The sequence below is a fragment of the Heloderma suspectum genome, chromosome 2, assembly GCF_057233095.1.
Source record: "Heloderma suspectum isolate Gila_16-S chromosome 2, 16-S_ref, whole genome shotgun sequence".
NCBI lineage: Eukaryota > Metazoa > Chordata > Lepidosauria > Squamata > Helodermatidae > Heloderma > Heloderma suspectum.
In genome coordinates, this window is record NC_139459.1 from 341,605,027 (window position 1) to 341,623,412 (window position 18,386).

An 18,386-nucleotide genomic window follows, 5' to 3' on the forward strand; every position below is an offset into this window, starting at 1 on the left:
AACATCTGGGTGATTAGTCTGGATAGCATTCTTAACACTGGCCCACTCCCTGGCTACCATGTTAAGTTTGAAGCAGAGCCTTTTTTCAAGGAATTGTGATTTCCATCTCTACTCCACACCATTTGCCATAGACATTCATGTTTTCATCTGGTAGTTCCTTTGAGCAGAAGAAGCTAAACCCGCCAATTGTGCAACCAGCTTCTTCATGATCCCATCTCAAGATTCACCCACCCTGTCATGTGCAGAAGCAGCACATTTCCTCCCATGACCTCAGCAAACTAGATCAAATTGAACCAAGGATCTACAGATCTGTATGGAGAATTGTGTACACTGAGCATTTAATAACACATCTCCTGAGCCTATAAATCCTGGCAGAGGAAGCTCATGGGCACGGGGAAAGGAGATCTAAACAAGGATTTTGTTGTGGGAAAGAAAGGTACAAAACTGAAAGGAAATGTCATGGCAATACTTATTTGGACCAAGCCTTAGACCAGGTGTGGTAATGGTTCCTAACTTGGATGGCCTCCCATCTGGCATATATGACAAACAGGCTGAAGGGGGTAGGAGTGCAGCTTCAGGTTGACAGATTATCAGGGATTATCTAAGCACCTTAAATGAGTTCAGGTCCCCAGGTCCAGATGAATTGCATCCTAGGGTATGGAAGGAGCTAGCAGATGGACTCCGGGAACCTCTATTATCTTTCAGAAATCCTGGAGAATGGGTGACGTACTGGACTGGAGGAGGGCAAATGTTGCCCTTATCTCTAAAAAGGGCAAAAAGGAAAATCTGGGGAATTATAGACCAATCAGTCTGGCATCAATACTTGGAAAAATTCTAGAACAGATTATTAAGCACTCTATTTGTAGGCACCTTGACACTAATGCAGTGATCACTAGAAACCAGCATGGATTTGTCAAGAACAAGTCCTGCCAGACTAACCTTATTTCATCTTTGATCGGGTAACTTCCTTAGTAGATGGTCTCTTATGTCTCTGTCCAGTCCCCAAACGAATCAACCTTCTACATTGCCTGTGCTCCATGACCTAAAGAGCGGGATCCTAAATCCTAATAGCGAACCCAGTTCTCCGAAAGTTGATCCTTATGTAGCCAACAGTGCCCCCGCCCCCGTGCTCAAGAGGTAGATACGAGCAGGCTCGGGGTGCCCCGACCTCCGCAGCAGTACAAATATTTTTTTTTTGGGGGGGGGGTGTAATGGGGGTGGGAGGAAACCCAAAGGAGTACTGCTCATGCTCAGGGGCCACAAAATACAGACTGGCTATGGGGGAGCAAGGAACCCCCAAACGGGAAGGTGGGGTGGAATGGAGTCTAAACGGGCATGGCTGGCTGGAATCCTGAACAGGAACGCTGCGGGCTGACCCGTGTCGCAAGCCCCGCTCGTAATGTATAAGTCCGAAGCCAGAGCGTCTTTATGGCCCGGTGTATATGCCTTTGAAGATGTCGGCGGGCGGCCCGTGCACGCTTGAAGCCCACTCCCCCCCCCCCCAGCCTTGCGTAGGTCGCCCGCTGAACACGCCTCCGCCGCTGCTGAAGCCCGAGAAACAATGCGGCTGTGGGGTGCCGCTCCTCATTGGCTGGCACAGCCGCCGCGGGGTCTCGCTTTCGGCAGGAGCGGGGCCGGGCAGCAGGGCGGATCTACCCTGGATTCGGGATTGCGGAGCTGCGAAGGAGGCTGAGAGCGAGAGAGGCCGGCGCGGAGGCAAACCCCGCATTGGTGAGGCGCAGTGGTAAATATCTCCTCCTGCCAGCTTTGCTTCTCTGCTGATACAGCCCCCCCCCGCCGTTCTTCGTGCTTGTCTCATAAGAATTCTCTCTATCGTCTCCGTTAAAACAACCATCTTCTTTCTCTCTCTCTCTCTCTCTCCCCCCCGCCCCCGGGCCGGAGCCGATCTAAATGTTCGGGGGCGGGAGGGAGAGTAAGGGGAGCACTTCATCTGGTTTTCAGGCCTCTTAAAGACAAAATTGTAAACTTTTTAAAGTATTTCTTTGTTTAAAAAAAAAAATTGGGACAGAAGGGGCGCGCACCCCCCCCCCTTCTCCTTCTAGCCCGTTGCTAGGCCTGTGCTTGCTCCTTTGGGTCAGCGATTGAACTATTGCTGACCATTTTCATCAGCTCAGCAGTGGAGGCGGGGGGGAGAGAAGGAGCCGGACAAACCTCTAGTGCAAACAATAGGCTCCTAAGAAAAGGGTTGGGGAGAGAATCAAAGTTGAGTGCCATTTTCTGCAAGGATCTTGGAAGCAGAGCTAGTTTTCCATATGTGTGTGTGTGCGCGCGTGCATGCATACGCGCATTCCAGGAATGATTTTATAAGGGAACTAATTTTCATATAAAAGGGTGGGGCGGGAAGGATCAGCGATAACCCCGCAAGACAAAAAACAGCCTCTAAGTTCCCCAATTCCAAAACCCAATTTCTACAATTACAAAACTGGGCATACTTTCATACTTAATATACATGCATATTTTTCTTAGTTTACTGTGCATCACATGCTTTTTTCTTCTCATGTACCACAAACAAAAGATCACATCCTGGTAGTCAGCATTCATTTGAGTAAATGTACAACCCTCGACTAAATATTTACAACCCACGATCTGGAGTGTATATCCAATACTGTGCCCATTTAAGTATTCACAGGTGCCCTGCCCTTTCCCACCAAAATCAGAAAACTACTCTGCTAACATTCAGATTAGACTACTGCAAATAGCAATACATCTCTAGCAAATTCCCAGTGTTAAAGTGGATTTTTAAAAATAGTTTTGCAGAGCTAGCCCTTCCCTCCTTCTCCCATCTGAGCCCCTGACCGAGCCCCCTTCCCTGCCTCCTTAAGCCTAACCCCTGATTTTGTTTTATTTTTATGATGCAAACTACTGTTTTATTCCCAACTTTTCTGTTATTTATTGCATTTCTGTATGGCCTTTATAGAAACAACCAAAGCAGTTTACCAAAATTCAGAAAATGAAAATAATGGAGACATAGTAAAGCATTTAAAAACAACTTGAAAACAATGTATAAAGCCGAATTAAAAGGATGTGCCTTGACCCCACTTCCTGAACACAGACAGAGTGAGGACCAGTTGTAACTCCAGTGGGAGTGTGTTCCAGAGGTTGGGAGCAACACAGGAGAAAGTCCTTTCCTGCATGCCCAAGGAGCAGGCCTCTGCAAGCCAGGGTGTCTTCAAAAGAGCCTCTCCTGTTGACTTTAGTAACTGCAACGAGAAACTGGCCTGGGCTTTGACCTTAGCAACTGAGCAAGTTCATATAGAGACAGGCGGTTTCCCAAATGGCCAGGCCCCAACTCTGCTCTAAAGGCAAATGGAGCTCAGAAAATTGAACTGAGCTCAGAAAACACCTGGCAACCTGCGCAGATCTTTCAGTACTGGAGCAATGTGCTCGTGGTATTGTGCACTGGTAAGCAGCCAAGCTGCTGCATTTTGGACCAGTTCTGGAAGCTCTTCAAGGGTGGCGCCACGTAGAGAGCATTGCAGTAGTCTAACTGTGATGTAACCAAGGTATGGATAACTGTTGTCAGATCAGAGGGAGTCCGGAATAGCTGCAGCTGGTGCGCTAGATAGAGTTGTGCAAATGCGCTCCTTGCTACTGCTGCCACTTGAAGATCCAGGGACAGCCCTGGATCCAGGAGCGCTCCAAGTTATGAATCTGATCTCTCATGGGGAGCGTGATCCCAGCCAGGACGGGTAGAATTCCGGTCCCTAAGTTAGACTTTCTAATGACCAACAGCACATCTGTCTTTTCTGGATTTAAATCTCAGCTTGTTCACCCTCATCTAGCCCACTATCAAACTAAGGCAATGTTCAGGGGTGTTGACTGCTTCCTTGGAGTTGGGTAAGAAAAAGCAGTAGAGTGGAGGGTAACCAGTATATTGTTGGCATCTCACTCAAAAAATCCAGATGATCTCTTCTACTGATTTCATGTAGATGTTAAAGAACATAGGGGACAGGACAGAACCGTGTAGAACACCATAGACCAGGGGTGGGGAACCTCAGGCCCAGGGGCCAAATTTGCCCCCCCTGGTCCCAATCCAATCCTCTGGGGTTCCCTAGCGGGCCACACCCCTGTTCCCTGGCCCCACCCACTTTCCCTCAACCACCCAGCATTTGGTGGCTTCCCAGCTTTTGTGCAGTTTTTTGCACATTCTAAAAGGTTGAAATAAGAACATAAGAAGAGCCCTGCTGGGTCAGACCAAGAGTCCATCTAGTCCAGCATTCTGTTCACACAGTGGCCAACCAGCTGTCGACCAGGAAACCACAAGCAGGGCATGAGTGCAACAGCACCCTTCTGCTCGTGTTCCCCAGCAACTGGTGTACACAGGCAAACTACCTCTGATCCTGGAGGTTGCATATAGCCATCAGGACTAGTAGCCATTGATAGAAGGCCCAGTCCTCCAGGAATTTATCCAACCCCCTTTTAAAGCCATCCAAATTGGTGGCCATCACTACATCCTGTGGTAACGAGTTCCATAGTTTAACTATGCACTGTGTGAAAAAGTACTTCCTTTTATCTGTCCTAAATCTACCACCAATCAGCTTCATGGGATGACCCCATTGGGTCCTAGTATTTTGAGAGAAGGAGAAAAATGTCCCACCTAAGCCTTTGTTACTGGCAATATAAGCTTTAAGCTACAAAACGCTGCCTGAGAAGGGGGGTATTCAGCCCTGCCCAGCACTGGAATGCAGTCCTCGAGAGCTTCTCCAAAATTGAATCCAGCTCTCGGGGTGGTAGAGGGTCCCCATCTCTGCCATAGACCAATGGCTGCCGTGCCCAGCAGTGGTCCCCCAACACCACCATCTCCATGTGACCCGATAGGAATTACTGTGCCTCCAAGGCCCAGCCCGGCCAGGCGGTCCAGAAGGATATCATGGTCAATGGTATCAAAAGCTGCTGAGAACTCCACAAGAATTAGTAGGGCGACATTCTCCCCCCAACATCCAGTTTCCTTTGAAGGTCATCCACCAAAGCAACCAAAGCAGTCTTGGTCTCATATCCCATCTGAAGACCTGATAGAAATGAGGCCAATATTATCCAAATGCATCTGGAGTTGCAAGGCCACCACCTTCTTGATCCCCTTGGCCAAGAGTGGAATATTTGAGATTGGCTTCTAACTTCCCAAATCTGTTGGGTCAAAGGAAGGTTTCTTTAATAGAGAACTTATTACTGCTGCCTTGAAGGAAGAGGGAAGAGGCTTCTCCTGCAAGGAGACATTAATCACTTCCCTTAGCCAGGTGGCCAGGATGGGCAAGGAATGAGCAGACAGGTGGTAGCCCTCACCTCTCCAGATACCTTCTCCACTTCCTCAATATCCATGAAAAGAATCCAGAAAATCTACCATTGTACCCAAGTCCCTTGTTTGTTTCTATCATACTCCCAAGTGTTTATTGCAAAGAAATAAAAATTATACCTTGCTCTCCTTCAAAGCAAGCCCGAGCAGCTTACAGCTCTCCCCGCACTCCACTTTTTCTAAGAAATCAGATTGTAATAATAAAAATATAATTATAAATAATAAAAAACAGCAGCGTAAAGCAGCTGTAGCACATGGTTGCTTGAGTGTATGCTGCGCCTACTGTCCAGGCTGATAATTGGCTTGTCTTCCTGAGGTACGAATTCTGGCCGGGGGTGGGTGGGGGGCATTAAACCACTGTCATCACCTGCTGCTGCCGCCAGACCCAGCATTGGGAGGGATCAGGAAGTCCTCGCTGGCCTTTAAATGCCTTCTAGCAGAACCAGCAGGAAGTCCTTCCCCTCCCACCCCCCTCACAAAGTATCCGGATTCCATCTGTCAGGGAGACGTGTTGTCATCACCTTGGCAACAATGTCGCGCCAGCCCCTCTGACTTCCTCTCCCCTCCCAGCTGGTTCCGCCCCTCTGTTACCCCAGCAACGGCACAGCAGGTGCCATGAGCGGGATTCCTGTGGTAGCCGCCACCGCCATTATTGTTGCGGTCTATGAATCTCCACAGCTTCGGCTCCTGCTTCTGGCTGTGTTGAAGTAAGATTCAACTGCTAGTCCAGTCAAGCTTCTTTTCATGGACTGGGGATGAAACACCACCTTGTCCTTTGCCTCAGGCAGCAAAATGTCTTGGGCCAGCACTGAACAGCAGATTAAGGAGGGAGAACAACTCCCAGCACAAACACAGAAGAGAAAATTGAACCACCCAAGCTGTTCTCAGTTAACACCAAAAGCTGCTCTGAAAAGCTAGGACTTGGCCTAGTATCACAAAAAAAAAAAAAAAATAAGTGTTGGGGGCTAAGTGATTGGCTCTGCAACTGAAAAGGTCCCACTCTTTATATGTAGCTACCATATGTCAGGTAGCCACTGTTGCAGAACCCAGAGTCAGAGAGACCACGGAGTGAAGGAAAAAGAGATTCTTTATTTAACGCGCGGGCTTAAGGCTGGAATCGTTTCCAAAGAGCCAGAAGCCCCGATTTACATTAGCACATTGGTTTTATAGACATTGTGACATATATGAAATGGCTCCTCCTCTCCCTCCCGCATGGGGTTGCAATCCTCAACATTTCTTCTCTTAGCACTATTGTTTATAATACAAGAACTGGGTTATAGGGTAGCCATGATAAGGAGAGAACAGAAGAGAACAGCAGAGAACAAGATATACAATTGTATGACCTTTGACAAGATAAGGAATTCCTGTGTCTCGTCAGCTTACAACAATATATTCAAGGGAGAAAGAGCTCAGCAAGAACATGAAGCATGAGACTGCATGAGGCTACTTAGTCTGACCCCCGATATGGCTGCTACATTCCCCCCTTAAATGCATAATTTCATTACAATTATAGCATTTCTGATAACTATACAAAGCTTTTTGTGACATACATATTACTTAGCCTTTTGTTGGGCTATTAGAGCATAGAGGGCAGCAGTTTTACTAGCTGAGACATAAAACAGATTGGTTAAACAGCGCATAAGACAAGGAACGCAGAGACATAACAGAACTTTATGAACAACACTGGTAGAATTAGGATGAACAATGCTTTCAAGCTAGCTAAGATCTGGAAGCCAAGGGGTTAACTAATTTAGCTAATTGTTTTGTCTTATTGTTTTGTTAGCTACTATATTGTGCAGCTTGTTGATCTGTTCATCTACAGCATTGCCATTATCAGTTAAGTTAAAACAACAGAGCTTTTGGTGTGTCTCACAACTTAAATGATGAAGAAGGAAGAGGTAATCTATACCAGCTTTATTTTCTAGAACTGCACCTCTTAGATCACGCAGCTTTTTATTTAACAATGACAATGCTCGTGAGGTGGCATTTATGCTTTTGGCTAAGCTGCAAGCTAACCGGTTGATCTCTAGACTATTAGCCAAGGCTAAACCTGGAACCCCAACTAGTGACATTGCTAAGGCCAATTTTTCTGAGTCAGAATATAACTGCACATGACTATTACAATTTTTAGTTAGTTGGAGTGCTCGAGGCTGCCGTTGACGGATTTTCTCAGGCTACAGGGGAAGAATTGGCACCAGCTCAATTGGCGGCTGAGGCAACATGGGTGGTTATCAGACAAGTTGGCAGGAATGAATGACCAAGTGCGGGAACTACATGTCTAAAACTATCCATGAGGCAAAAGTATGTGGGCATTATTAAAAGATATGTTTTGAATTTTATTACAGTGGAAGGGGGCCAGGGATAGCTTTGTATTTTCTGGAAAATTTTTGACAGTTAAGCATTTGTGCACACGTAGCATTTGTTTTAGCAATGATGGGGGTGCGTAGAGTGAACTCTGTAGGGGGTAGGATCTTTGCAACCACGCCCCAATTAGCATTTTGGGAATAAGTTAAACTTACACCATAAACTTTTAACATGGTATCTTTTTGAATTTTCCCAGGATGTCTACAGACAGGTATTAGGCAAGAGCTAATAAGCCTGTTTGCAGGTATACCTCTTGGCAAACAAAAATGTTTTATTTTCGTGATGTTAGCCAGGTGGAGCCAGTAATTATCAGCAAATCACTGGGACAAACTTTTTTTTCCAGGGACAGACCCCCCTTTTTGCACCTTATTAAGGAAACACAATGCAACACTACTAACACTACAACACGCATGTTTGATCTTCTTTGGGATCTGACCGTACGCTGGGCAGCTATTCACCTGGCAAGCTGCAGTAGGGTCTAGTCCCCTTCTTCAATTCTCCAGTTGCAGGTCTGACCGTACACAGGGGGACAGTCTCCCGGTGTGTCCACAGTAAGGTCTAGCCTGAGTCTTCTTACTGCTTTTTCAGAATGATTTTTAAAGGATTTTCAGGATTTCTGTTTACAGTCTACTCTCCCCCTCTCGCTCTCTTGACTCGTGTCCAATGTATCTAGGGTTTAACTCTAGCTGCTTTCATAGCTGCGGGGGTGGAAAGTATGACAGTTTTCAGTCCTCTCCATCTGGGAGTCAAAGGGTTATTTTTCCCTCTTTAACTCATACTTTAACTCTTGGTTGGAAAGGATGAGCTTCTGTGATGGGAATGGCTTATTTTTTTAAGACAAAGCGGCGCTGGGCTTGAAGACCTTTGCTCAGTGTTTGGACTTCTTGTTTAAGGCTAACGTTTGCTTGCTCTTGATGCCATTCCAGTGTCAATCATGAAGTCAATGTCACTGCCCCTCACAGTCAATGTCACGGCCCCTCTCAAGCTGTCTCCCTCTTCGCCCATTCTGGCCCCTTTGGTTTTTTCCTTTGTGTATTTGATTTATTTTATTTGGGCATTCATGCCACTAATGTCCATCTTGTCCACACTGGGCACACTGGTTCTTTTTTTAAGAATCTTCTGCCTCTGCCGGGTCTTCTTCTTTTCTTTTTTCGTTTACGTCTTCTTGGGCCTCTGGGTCGAGGGGGGTGTACTAGCGATAGGCATTTGAAAGATGCTCCAAGTACGCTCTGGGGCCTCGGTGGCACCTTGCAGCACTTTAGACACTTTGGTCATATTAATTGACTTCTTTATACCTGCCTTTCATGGCTTCTAACAGCAGGGTTTGATACTGGGTGAGGCGCTCTAGCCCAACTTGTGTTTTGGGATTCCAGCGAGGGGGAGATTTATTTACAAGGAGACTTTATTGGGTAACTTACAGCACACAGGCGTACTTAATTGTTGGATCAGACAGCTTCTCTGAACCACGAGCTATTGGGCTAAATGGGTTTTTATACTATACATGTTACCCATGAGGCAGCACAACACTAGCAAGCATTTTCAGCATAGGCTAGAAGTGTTTGGTTCTCAGGCACAGCTTCCTGTAAACAATTTCGCTTCTCAAAGTGCTTGATAACACTTTTATTTATTAGTATGGGAAGACAATTTTTTCTCTTTCTTTTGCTTTCTTTTTCTTTGCTGATCTGCCTGTATTGCAGATCATGTTTCAAACTTTTTATATAAAACTTTCTGCTCCATGCACCAGCCTTGTCTCTTTATTTGTCTTTTTCAAGTTAAACTTACTTAAACTTTTCTGCCTTACACTAGTCCCACTGACACACATTTGGGATAGGCTGTTCTTCTCTTTCTAGTTACATTTTCTTCATTTTAAAGAACTATTACATTATTGTGGCTACTTTACCCCAGGTAATAAGCTCCAGGCACAATCAGCTGCTTTTAATTTACCCTGGGGGCAACTATGGCCACGCTTCTTTTTTATAAATGTTTTTTCTTTGCCTTTTGCCTTTTCTTTTTCTCTCTTTTCTATCTGTCTTCTACTTTCTCTATTCCTTCTTTTCTACTTGCTTTTGTCTTTTCTCTTCGTCATCCATTGGGAACCACACTTAGTATCATTTGGAGTTGCAACTAACACTAATCTGCAAATATCACATATACTTTATGATATCTAAGAAATCATAAAATATATACAACAAACTTTTTCTGCAATTTAACACAATGAATGGAAAACACTTCTTGCATGGTAAGGCATGATGGAGCAGATCCAGCAATCATACTGGTCTTCTGGCTGAAAGCTCAGGGCTCATTAAAATCAAGGGACGGGCATACCCACACACGCAGAGTTCTAGGTCACCATTTTTGCATCGGCAACTCTATGCTGCATGAGTTCTGGCAGAAGGAAATCTAAAAGTTATAGATCAAACTCAGCCTGCTGTACACTGAGCTGACTACAAACATAGACACACGGTCCACAGCGATGAGAGTTCAAGTTTATCAAAAGCTTCATAGCACTGTCCATGGCAAGTTTGTGACAATTTAAAATTTTAGTCCATGTGCAGAGTGTCTCTAAAAAGCCCAGACATTGATGGAAGCAAACAGAGACGGCTCTGGGCAATGAAGATGCGATGTTTCCAGCAAAGGCTCTCCACTTTTGCATGAGTTTAAAAAGGGAAAGTGTGGCCCTACACCCCTTCTGACAGACAAGGGCCTTTAACTTTTTAGCAAGGCCTCTGTCTAAACAGAGCCGCACAGCTCAGCTCTCTAGCCGTGACGCTTTAACTTGGGCAACTCCTCTGTAAATTTTATTTTACTTCTGTCAGGTTCTCTCACAGACATTTTAAGAACTTACTCTTTTTTTTTTTTCTTCTAACCTGGTACACGAAAGCACTGAAACACTGAGTGCCGAAACTCAGGACGCTGGGGGGTGATGGGCATCGCTTTATACTTGCATTTTTCAGGCAGCCATTAATCTTCGTGGAGGCGGTGGGGTGATTTGCAGGACTTCAAAGGCAAGCTTCTCAGTTTGTTTGTATTTATAAATCCCAAGCTTAAAACAGGACAGGATGAGGTACAGGGCAGCCAAATCTTTGCTTTGGCAGGGGCAACAAATAACTCGGGTCAGCTTTCTTCGCTGGGGTCTCAAACAGGAAAACAGTCTTAATTTAAAGTTGTAACATCACTGACAGCGTCAGCCAGCCAGCTACACAGATCTCATTGTTTTTTAAGACAGTTGCTCCAATATTTTCTTCTCAATTAGGTTGGGTCTTTCAGCTTACACAGTTTATTGCAGCTTTCAGGAGCATGGCAGTAGCGTGATTTTGGCTTGGCCAGGAACATGCTGTCTGGTTTCTCGGTCTCTTTAGCACACACACTTAGGCAGTGTAACACTGGATACTCAAATCAGTGAGATTTCTTCATTGCAGGGAATCCCACGGCAAAAGCTTAATGGTTACGCTCTTCAGAAATCATATAGCTGATGGTCAGTAGCTACAGGCTCTATGCAATTCTAACACAGTTCAAAGCTAAACATGGTTACCTTGACAGAGATCTTCAACATGGTCTTTCCGCTTCATTCTGCTTTGGGACAGTCTTATGGCACACTTTTCACTCAAAGAGGGGTCTAGCCTGTGCTCTGGGGGCTGATTCTTCACCTTTATTTTCTATTTTGCCTTCATCTTCTGGGTCTTCATTTTCAGTTTCCATTTCTTAGGGATTTCATCTCAATTAGGCGAGGTGATGATGTTGCACAACTCAGAACGTTGTGGGCAATTTTCCTGCCCCCCCTCTCTCGGCGCGCTAGGCTAACAGCTACTTCTTCGGCCTTACACTCTCACGCTCCCACGCTTTGTTAAAAGCCAGACTGTCCTGCAACATTTTTCTAATTAACAGCCTCAGATCTTGTTTTTTTTTCCTCTCAGCTCGACCTTGAGCTTTTTGCTGTTTTCTCTTTCTATTCTGAATCTTTTTAAAAAAACCTTTTTCCTTCTTTGTTTGACATACATCTCAAGGTGGTGCAAGGTTTGCTTCCCCCACCACCCATAGCCTCCCTCCTAAATTGAAGACAGACACAATTAGGGAATGGGAATTGGGCAGTGAGTAAGGGGTCTCACTGGCCGACACAAGAGGATTTTTCACACCACGCACTTTGCTACTGGCCTGGGCACCCGGACGGTCAACAGTATGCGTCAGAAACCACAGTAGCCACTCACACAATCATCAATCTCTCCACTACATCCATATGTCCCTGCCACCCACTTTTCCCACTTTTTACCAGAGCGGAAAACGGCTTCCCCAGCTTCCTCAGCTTCCTACTGAGTACTGGCGTGCTAGGTACTGGCGCCCACTCGGGGGTGTGATCAGGCCCCCCTTCTACCCGCAAGGAGTAGGTTCTTTTGTATACGTATACCACCAACACTGACCTTCTTCATAAGGCGGGGCCCTCTTTTTTTCTGCCCAGTGGCCTTTCTCCCTAAAGGCGGGGCCCTCTTTTTCCCATATACTTGCCTTTCTCCTGAAGGCTTCCAATGTGGGTTTCAACTCAATTGCAGCTGCGATACAGGCAGGGCTCAAGTTCCTTCCTCCGCTTCCCAAGGTTCTCTTGCTGCTCGCTGCCGTTTGGGCGATCCCGGTGCAGGCTTTCTCCCATTCACTCGACAAAAAGGTCGGTGGCGCCAAGAAAGGGAGGCATGCGCCGAGCTCGTCTTCCCGGTGCGGCGATCAAGAGCAGGCAACTGCCACCTGTCTGGCTCAGAGCCTGCCACATCCGAGTCACGGCACCATTTATGTTGCAGAACCCAGAGTCAGAGAGACCACGGAGTGAAGGAAAAAGAGATTCTTTATTTAACGCGCGGGCTTAAGGCTGGAATCGTTTCCAAAGAGCCAGAAGCCCCGATTTACATTAGCACATTGGTTTTATAGACATTGTGACATATATGAAATGGCTCCTCCTCTCCCTCCCGCATGGGGTTGCAATCCTCAACATTTCTTCTCTTAGCACTATTGTTTATAATACAAGAACTGGGTTATAGGGTAGCCATGATAAGGAGAGAACAGAAGAGAACAGCAGAGAACAAGATATACAATTGTATGACCTTTGACAAGATAAGGAATTCCTGTGTCTCGTCAGCTTACAACAATATATTCAAGGGAGAAAGAGCTCAGCAAGAACATGAAGCATGAGACTGCATGAGGCTACTTAGTCTGACCCCCGATATGGCTGCTATTTCAGGTGGTGAAGGAATCCAGAGCAGAACCTCAGATGTCAAACAAAGCACTGGGGAAGGAACACATAGAGGAATTCTGTCCGTAGGATGCCCATGTCACAAGATGTTCAGGGCTTTAAAGGCAAGAACACACATTGAAATAAATAGCTAACCATTCTAGATCGCATAGTGCTGGGTGATATATTCAAGCCACTCCAGACAACACCCTGGAAAATATCAATTATTAGTTACCCCTTAACATCTTGTCATAGGGCCGCGGTGGCTTAGTGGTTAAGACACTGAACTGCAGACTGGAAGGTCGGCAGGACAGCAGTTCGAGACCCGAGTGCTGCGTGACGGAGTGAGCTCCCGTCTTCAGTCCCAGCTCCTGCCAACCTAGTAGTTCGAAAGCAAGAAATTGCAAGTAGATAAATAGGTACCGCTTCGGCGGGAAAGGTAGCAGCGTTCTGTGCACCTCGGAGTTCAATCATGCTGGCCACATGACCACGGAAGCATCTTCGGACAGCGCTGGCTCTTCGGCTTAGAAATGGAGATGAGCACCACACCCTACAGTCGGACACAACTGGTTGGGGACACCTTTACCTTTAACATCTTGTCATATTCACAATCAGCTGAGAGGTGGAAGTATGGGATTTCCCTCAGTTTTTATTCATTATGTAAGATCAGGTATGTCAGCCACCTAGAACGCAGGTGAGAATGCTCAGGATGATCTTGCGATGGAAAACAAAATGAGGGAAGGCTCCAAAGGAAGTAGTGTAATAATGCATGACTTCAGTTACTCCCAGCAGTGACTGGATAAATGCATATTCCAGTCACGACAAAGAGATTAAATTTTTCAGTGCCCTAAATGACTGTGCCGCAGAACCGACAAGAGGTGAGGTGATCTTGGACTTAATCCTAAGTGATGTCACCCAGTACAAGATGTGAGTGATGTTGAACCAGCTGGAAACAGACTATGGTGCTATCAGATTTAATATATATTTAAGTAGAAAATTGCCAAGGAAGTCCAACACAGTCACATTTGACTTCAAAAGAGGAAACATCTCTAAAATGAGGGAACTGGTAAAAAGGAAGTTCAAAGGAGGAGTCAGGAGGGTTAAATACTTCAAAATGCTTGGAGGTTATTCAAAACCATAATAATAGAAGCTCAGCTAGACTATATACCACAGGTTAGGAGAGGTAGCACCAAGTCCAAGAGGACACTAGCATGGTTAATGAGCAGTGTCAAGGGAGCTATTTGAGAAAAGAGGGCTTCCTTCAGAAAATGGAAGTCTTGCCCAAATGAGGAAAACAAAAGGGAGCACAAGCTTGTGCAAAGGAGGTGCAAGCAGACAATAAGAGATGCAAAAAAAGCATTTTGAGGAGAATATTGCTAACAACATGAAGGCCAACAATAAAGAATTCTTTAAATATATCAGAAGCAGAAAACCAGATAGGAAGGCAGTTGGACTGTTGGGTGGCAATGGAGTTAAAAGGAGTACTACAGGAGGATAAGGAGATTGCAGATTGTTGAATGACTTATTTTCATCTGTCTTTGCTGCAGAAGTTATAGGACAAATACCGGGCCCAAATGGTATCCATCCTAGAGTTCTTAGAGAGCTCAAATATGAAATTGCTAATCTACCAAAAATATGTAACATGTCCCGAAGATCAGCCTCTACCAGAGGATGGAAGAATTGCCAGTGTAACACCCAATTTTTAAAAAGGGATCCGGGGGGATCTGGGGAATTACAGGCTGGTTAGCTTAATTTGTGTTCTGGTAAATTGGTTGAACAACAACAACAACAAATTATTAAAGATAAAAGTAGTGGGGAGAGAGAACTCTGATTCCTCTGTGTGTGTATATATATATCTGTCAGGCTATTTTTGAATTCCTGTTTAGTTGCAGGATTAACCTGTATGGAGCACAAGGGAGCAGACAATAAGAGATGCCAAAAAAAAAAAAGGCAGTTTGAAGAGTATATTGCTTTCAATAGCAAGGTCAACAAGAAATAATTATTTAAATATATCAGAAGCAGGAAACCAGCTAAGGAGGCAGTTGGACTGTTGGATGACAATGGAGCTAAAGGAGTACTAAAAGAGGACAAGGAGATTGCAGAGAAACTGAATGAATTCTTCTCATCCGTCTTCACTGTAGAAGATATAGGACAGATACCTGTGCCTGAACTGATGTTTTCCGGAAGGGAGTCTGAGGAACTTAGGCAAATAGTGGTGAAAAATATGAAGTTCTCCACTTTATTGATAAATTGAAAGTAAATAAATTAACAGGCCCAGATGGTATCCATCCTAGTGTTCTCAAAGAACTCAGATATGACACTGCTGATCTTCTAACCAAAATATGCAACATGTCCCTAAGATCAGCCTCTGAACCAGAGGACTGGAAGATGGCCAGTGTAACACCAATTTGATCCAAGGGGGATCTGGAAAATTACAGGCTGGTTAGTTTAAAGTCTGTTCTGGGTAAATTGGTTGAAAGCATTATTAAAGATAAAATTAGTAAGCATATAGAAGGCCAGGCCCTGCTGAAAAAGAATCAACACGGCTTCTGCAAATGTTAGTCCTATGTCACTAACCTTTTAGAGTTCTTTGAGAGTGTCAATAGACATGTAGACAGGGGTGATCTGGTAGACATTGTCAAAAGCCTTTTGGAATCATAGAATAGTAGGGTTGGAAGGGGCCTATAAGACCGTCGAGTCCAACCCCCTGCTCAATGCAGGAATCCAAGTCCAAGTAGATAAAGTACCTCACCAAAGATTCCTGAGCAAACTTAGCAGGAATAAGAGGAGAGGTCCTCTTATAGATCAGTAACTGGTTAAAGAACAGACGGCAGAGAGTAGAAGTAAACGGTAAATTCTCCCAATGCAGGGAAGCAAATAGTGGGGTCCCACAGGGGTCTGTATTGGGACCCATGCTTTTCAACTTGTTCATAAATGATCTCTAATTAGGAGTGAGCAGTGAAGTGGCCAAGTTTGCCAATGACACCAAATTATTTAGGGTGGTTAAAACAAAATGGGATTGTGAGGAGCTCCAAAAGGATCTCTCCAAACTCTGAGCATGGGCATCCAAATGGCAAATGAGGTTCAATGTAAGCAAGTGCAAAGTGATGTACATGGGACAAAAAATCCCAACGTCAAGTATAAGCTGATGGGATCTCAGCTAGCAGTGACCAACCAAGAAAGAGATCTTGGGGTTGTGGTGGACAGGTTGATGAAAATGTCAACCCGGTGTGCTGCTGCGGTAAAAAAAGGCAAACCCCGGGTTAGGCGTAATTAGAAAAGGAATTGAGAATAAAACTGCCAATATCATACTGCCTTTATACAAATCTATGGTGCGACCTCACTTGGAATACTGTGTACAGTTCTGGTCACCACACCTAAAAAAGGATATTGTAGAGCTGGAAAAAGTGCAGAAAAGGGCAACTAAAATGATCAAGGGGCTGGAACATCTCCCCTGTGAGGGAAGGTTACAACAGCTGGGATTGTTTAGCTTGGAAAAAAGGAGGGTAAGGGGAGACATGATAGAGGTGTACAAAATTATGCATGGTGTAGAGAATGTGGATAGGGAGACATTTTTCTCCCTCATAATACTAGAATCCAGGGTCATCCCATGAAGCTGTTTGGTGAGAGATTCAGGACAGATAAAAGCAAGGACTTCTTCACACAGTACGTACTTAAGCTATGGAATTTGCTACCACAGGATGTAGTGACGGCCACCACTTTGGATGGCTTTAAAAGGGGGTTGGATAAATTCCTGGAGGAGAGGGCTATCTATCAATGGCTACTAGTTCTGATGGCTGTGTGCTTCCTCCAGTACCAGAGGCAGTGAGCCTATGTACACCAGTTGCTGGGGAACATGGGTGGGAGGGTGCTGTTGCACTCCTGTCCTGCTTGTAGGTTCCCAGTTCACAGCTGGTAGGCCACTGTGTGAACAGAATGCTGGACTAGATGGACCCTTGGTCTGATCCAGCATGGCTCTTCTTATGCTGAGGTGTACATGGCACAGGAGTCACTAATTTTAAGCTATTTTTCATTGACAGTTCTCACCAGCATGAGAGATGACAGCAACTTGTTTGAGCCCCTCCTGGCTGATGGAGACCACAGCAGGCTCATACCCATACAGAGAGCTTCATACTGGGAGAAACTTTGGGGAATCCTGCCACGAAGCTCTGCAGCATCATGGCTTGACTTCGAGAAGAACATAGAACATGCTGTGTGTGGTTTCTCCCATAAGTCCACTATGACTGAGGCTACTGGGCCTCCAGTCCAAAGGAGAACCTTGATTTTGATTCTGGTTCTTCTCACCCTTCTCACCCTCCTTATCATTACGGGCTTTCTGTTGTGTTACTTGTGGAGACAACAATCTCCAGTTGAAGGTAGCAGGCTCAGAGCTGGGGAGAACATAACAACGGCCACCTTGGTTGCACCGAAAAACCTTACAGATGCAACTCTGCTGGAAGCCAAGATGCAAGAACCACTTTGGGGAGCCATGAGAAACTGCTTGGGTAAAGCCATTCAAGAGTTTTCTGTGGAGCCAAACATGGTAAAGAAGAATGCCAGGATGGTCCTTCGGTGTAATGGATCAAGGCAAGAGTTTCTGTCTGGAAAAGGGGAAAACCACATTCAAGTGTTCTGGATCGATGGCGAGGTGCTTTACAAGTTTGATGAAAGCAGCTCAGAAGTCCATACAGCAAGGCTCGGCCGCCATACTTTGCCGCTGAATCTCACCAGCATCTTGGGTGTTCTCCAAGATCTGGCCTCCCACAATGGCTCGGAGGAGCTGTGGAGCTGCCTCATGTTGGCCTTAGAGGAATTTCCCAAGGAGCCCATGAGTGTGCAGGACAATGCCAAACTGGAGGTGTCGTGCGGAGGGAAGAATCTGTCCTTCATCTCTGGTGAGGGGCAGAGCGAGATTAATGTCTACAGAGTAAGTGCAGGTGGGGAGATTCAGTTTCAGGTTAAAGCGACAGGCTGGCCTTGGTGGGCCAGGTTTTTCACAAGGGGAAGAATCAGCTGATTGACAAGATTGGGGGAGACAGTGCAGCAGGCAGTTTCGTGGCTCTACCGAGGAGTCAAATCTATCACTATAAAGCATCCCTCTGCTGTGGCTTCAAATATGCACAGTCCTCAGGATCACATCGTTCCAATATCCTATCCAATGCTTCTTAATCGCATAGTTGGCAATAAAGAATTGTTTGCAAATAACTTTGAAACCAATCATTACTGTTGTTCAGGGCAGGGGTGCCTTATTTGGCTGAACAACAATGCGTAATTAATCATAACGTCTAGTATGGAAAAATGGTTAACAATCAGAATCTTGCATGACAGTCTTTTTTTCCAGAGCCTAAGTGGTCTGCCTTTAATATCTTGTTCTTCTGCTCTTTATTTAGATTTTTCTTAAAGATAATTTTAAATAAAGTTTTAATTCCCTTATTATTTTTTAATTTTATCTAAAAGTATTTTGGCCTGCCTTTAGGGGTGGAAAGATAATATTAC

The 18,386-nt window shown here is 45.3% G+C and overlaps 1 protein-coding gene across 2 annotated transcripts; it reads left to right on the forward strand.

Annotated features, from left to right (window-relative positions):
* The first annotated feature begins 1,615 nt into the window (after positions 1 to 1,615).
* On the forward strand, positions 1,616 to 18,095 carry LOC146355248 (uncharacterized). 2 transcript variants are annotated; one of them, XM_084830398.1, is made up of 2 exons: positions 1,616 to 1,744; positions 16,931 to 18,095. In XM_084830398.1, the coding sequence occupies exon 2, from the start codon at positions 16,942 to 16,944 to the stop codon at positions 17,905 to 17,907; it is 966 nt and encodes a 321-aa protein (XP_084686524.1). In that variant the 5' UTR covers positions 1,616 to 1,744; positions 16,931 to 16,941; the 3' UTR covers positions 17,908 to 18,095. The 2 variants fall into 2 exon arrangements, with proteins under 2 accessions (XP_084686524.1, XP_084686523.1); XM_084830397.1 differs by having other exon boundaries at positions 1,616 to 1,731.
* Positions 18,096 to 18,386: the final 291 nt, after the last annotated feature.

What these genes read in the sequence shown, in the direction of transcription:
- LOC146355248 (XM_084830398.1), top strand. Translation starts at nt 16,942, where the DNA reads ATGAGAGATGACAGCAACTTGTTTGAGCCCCTCCTGGCTGATGGAGAC.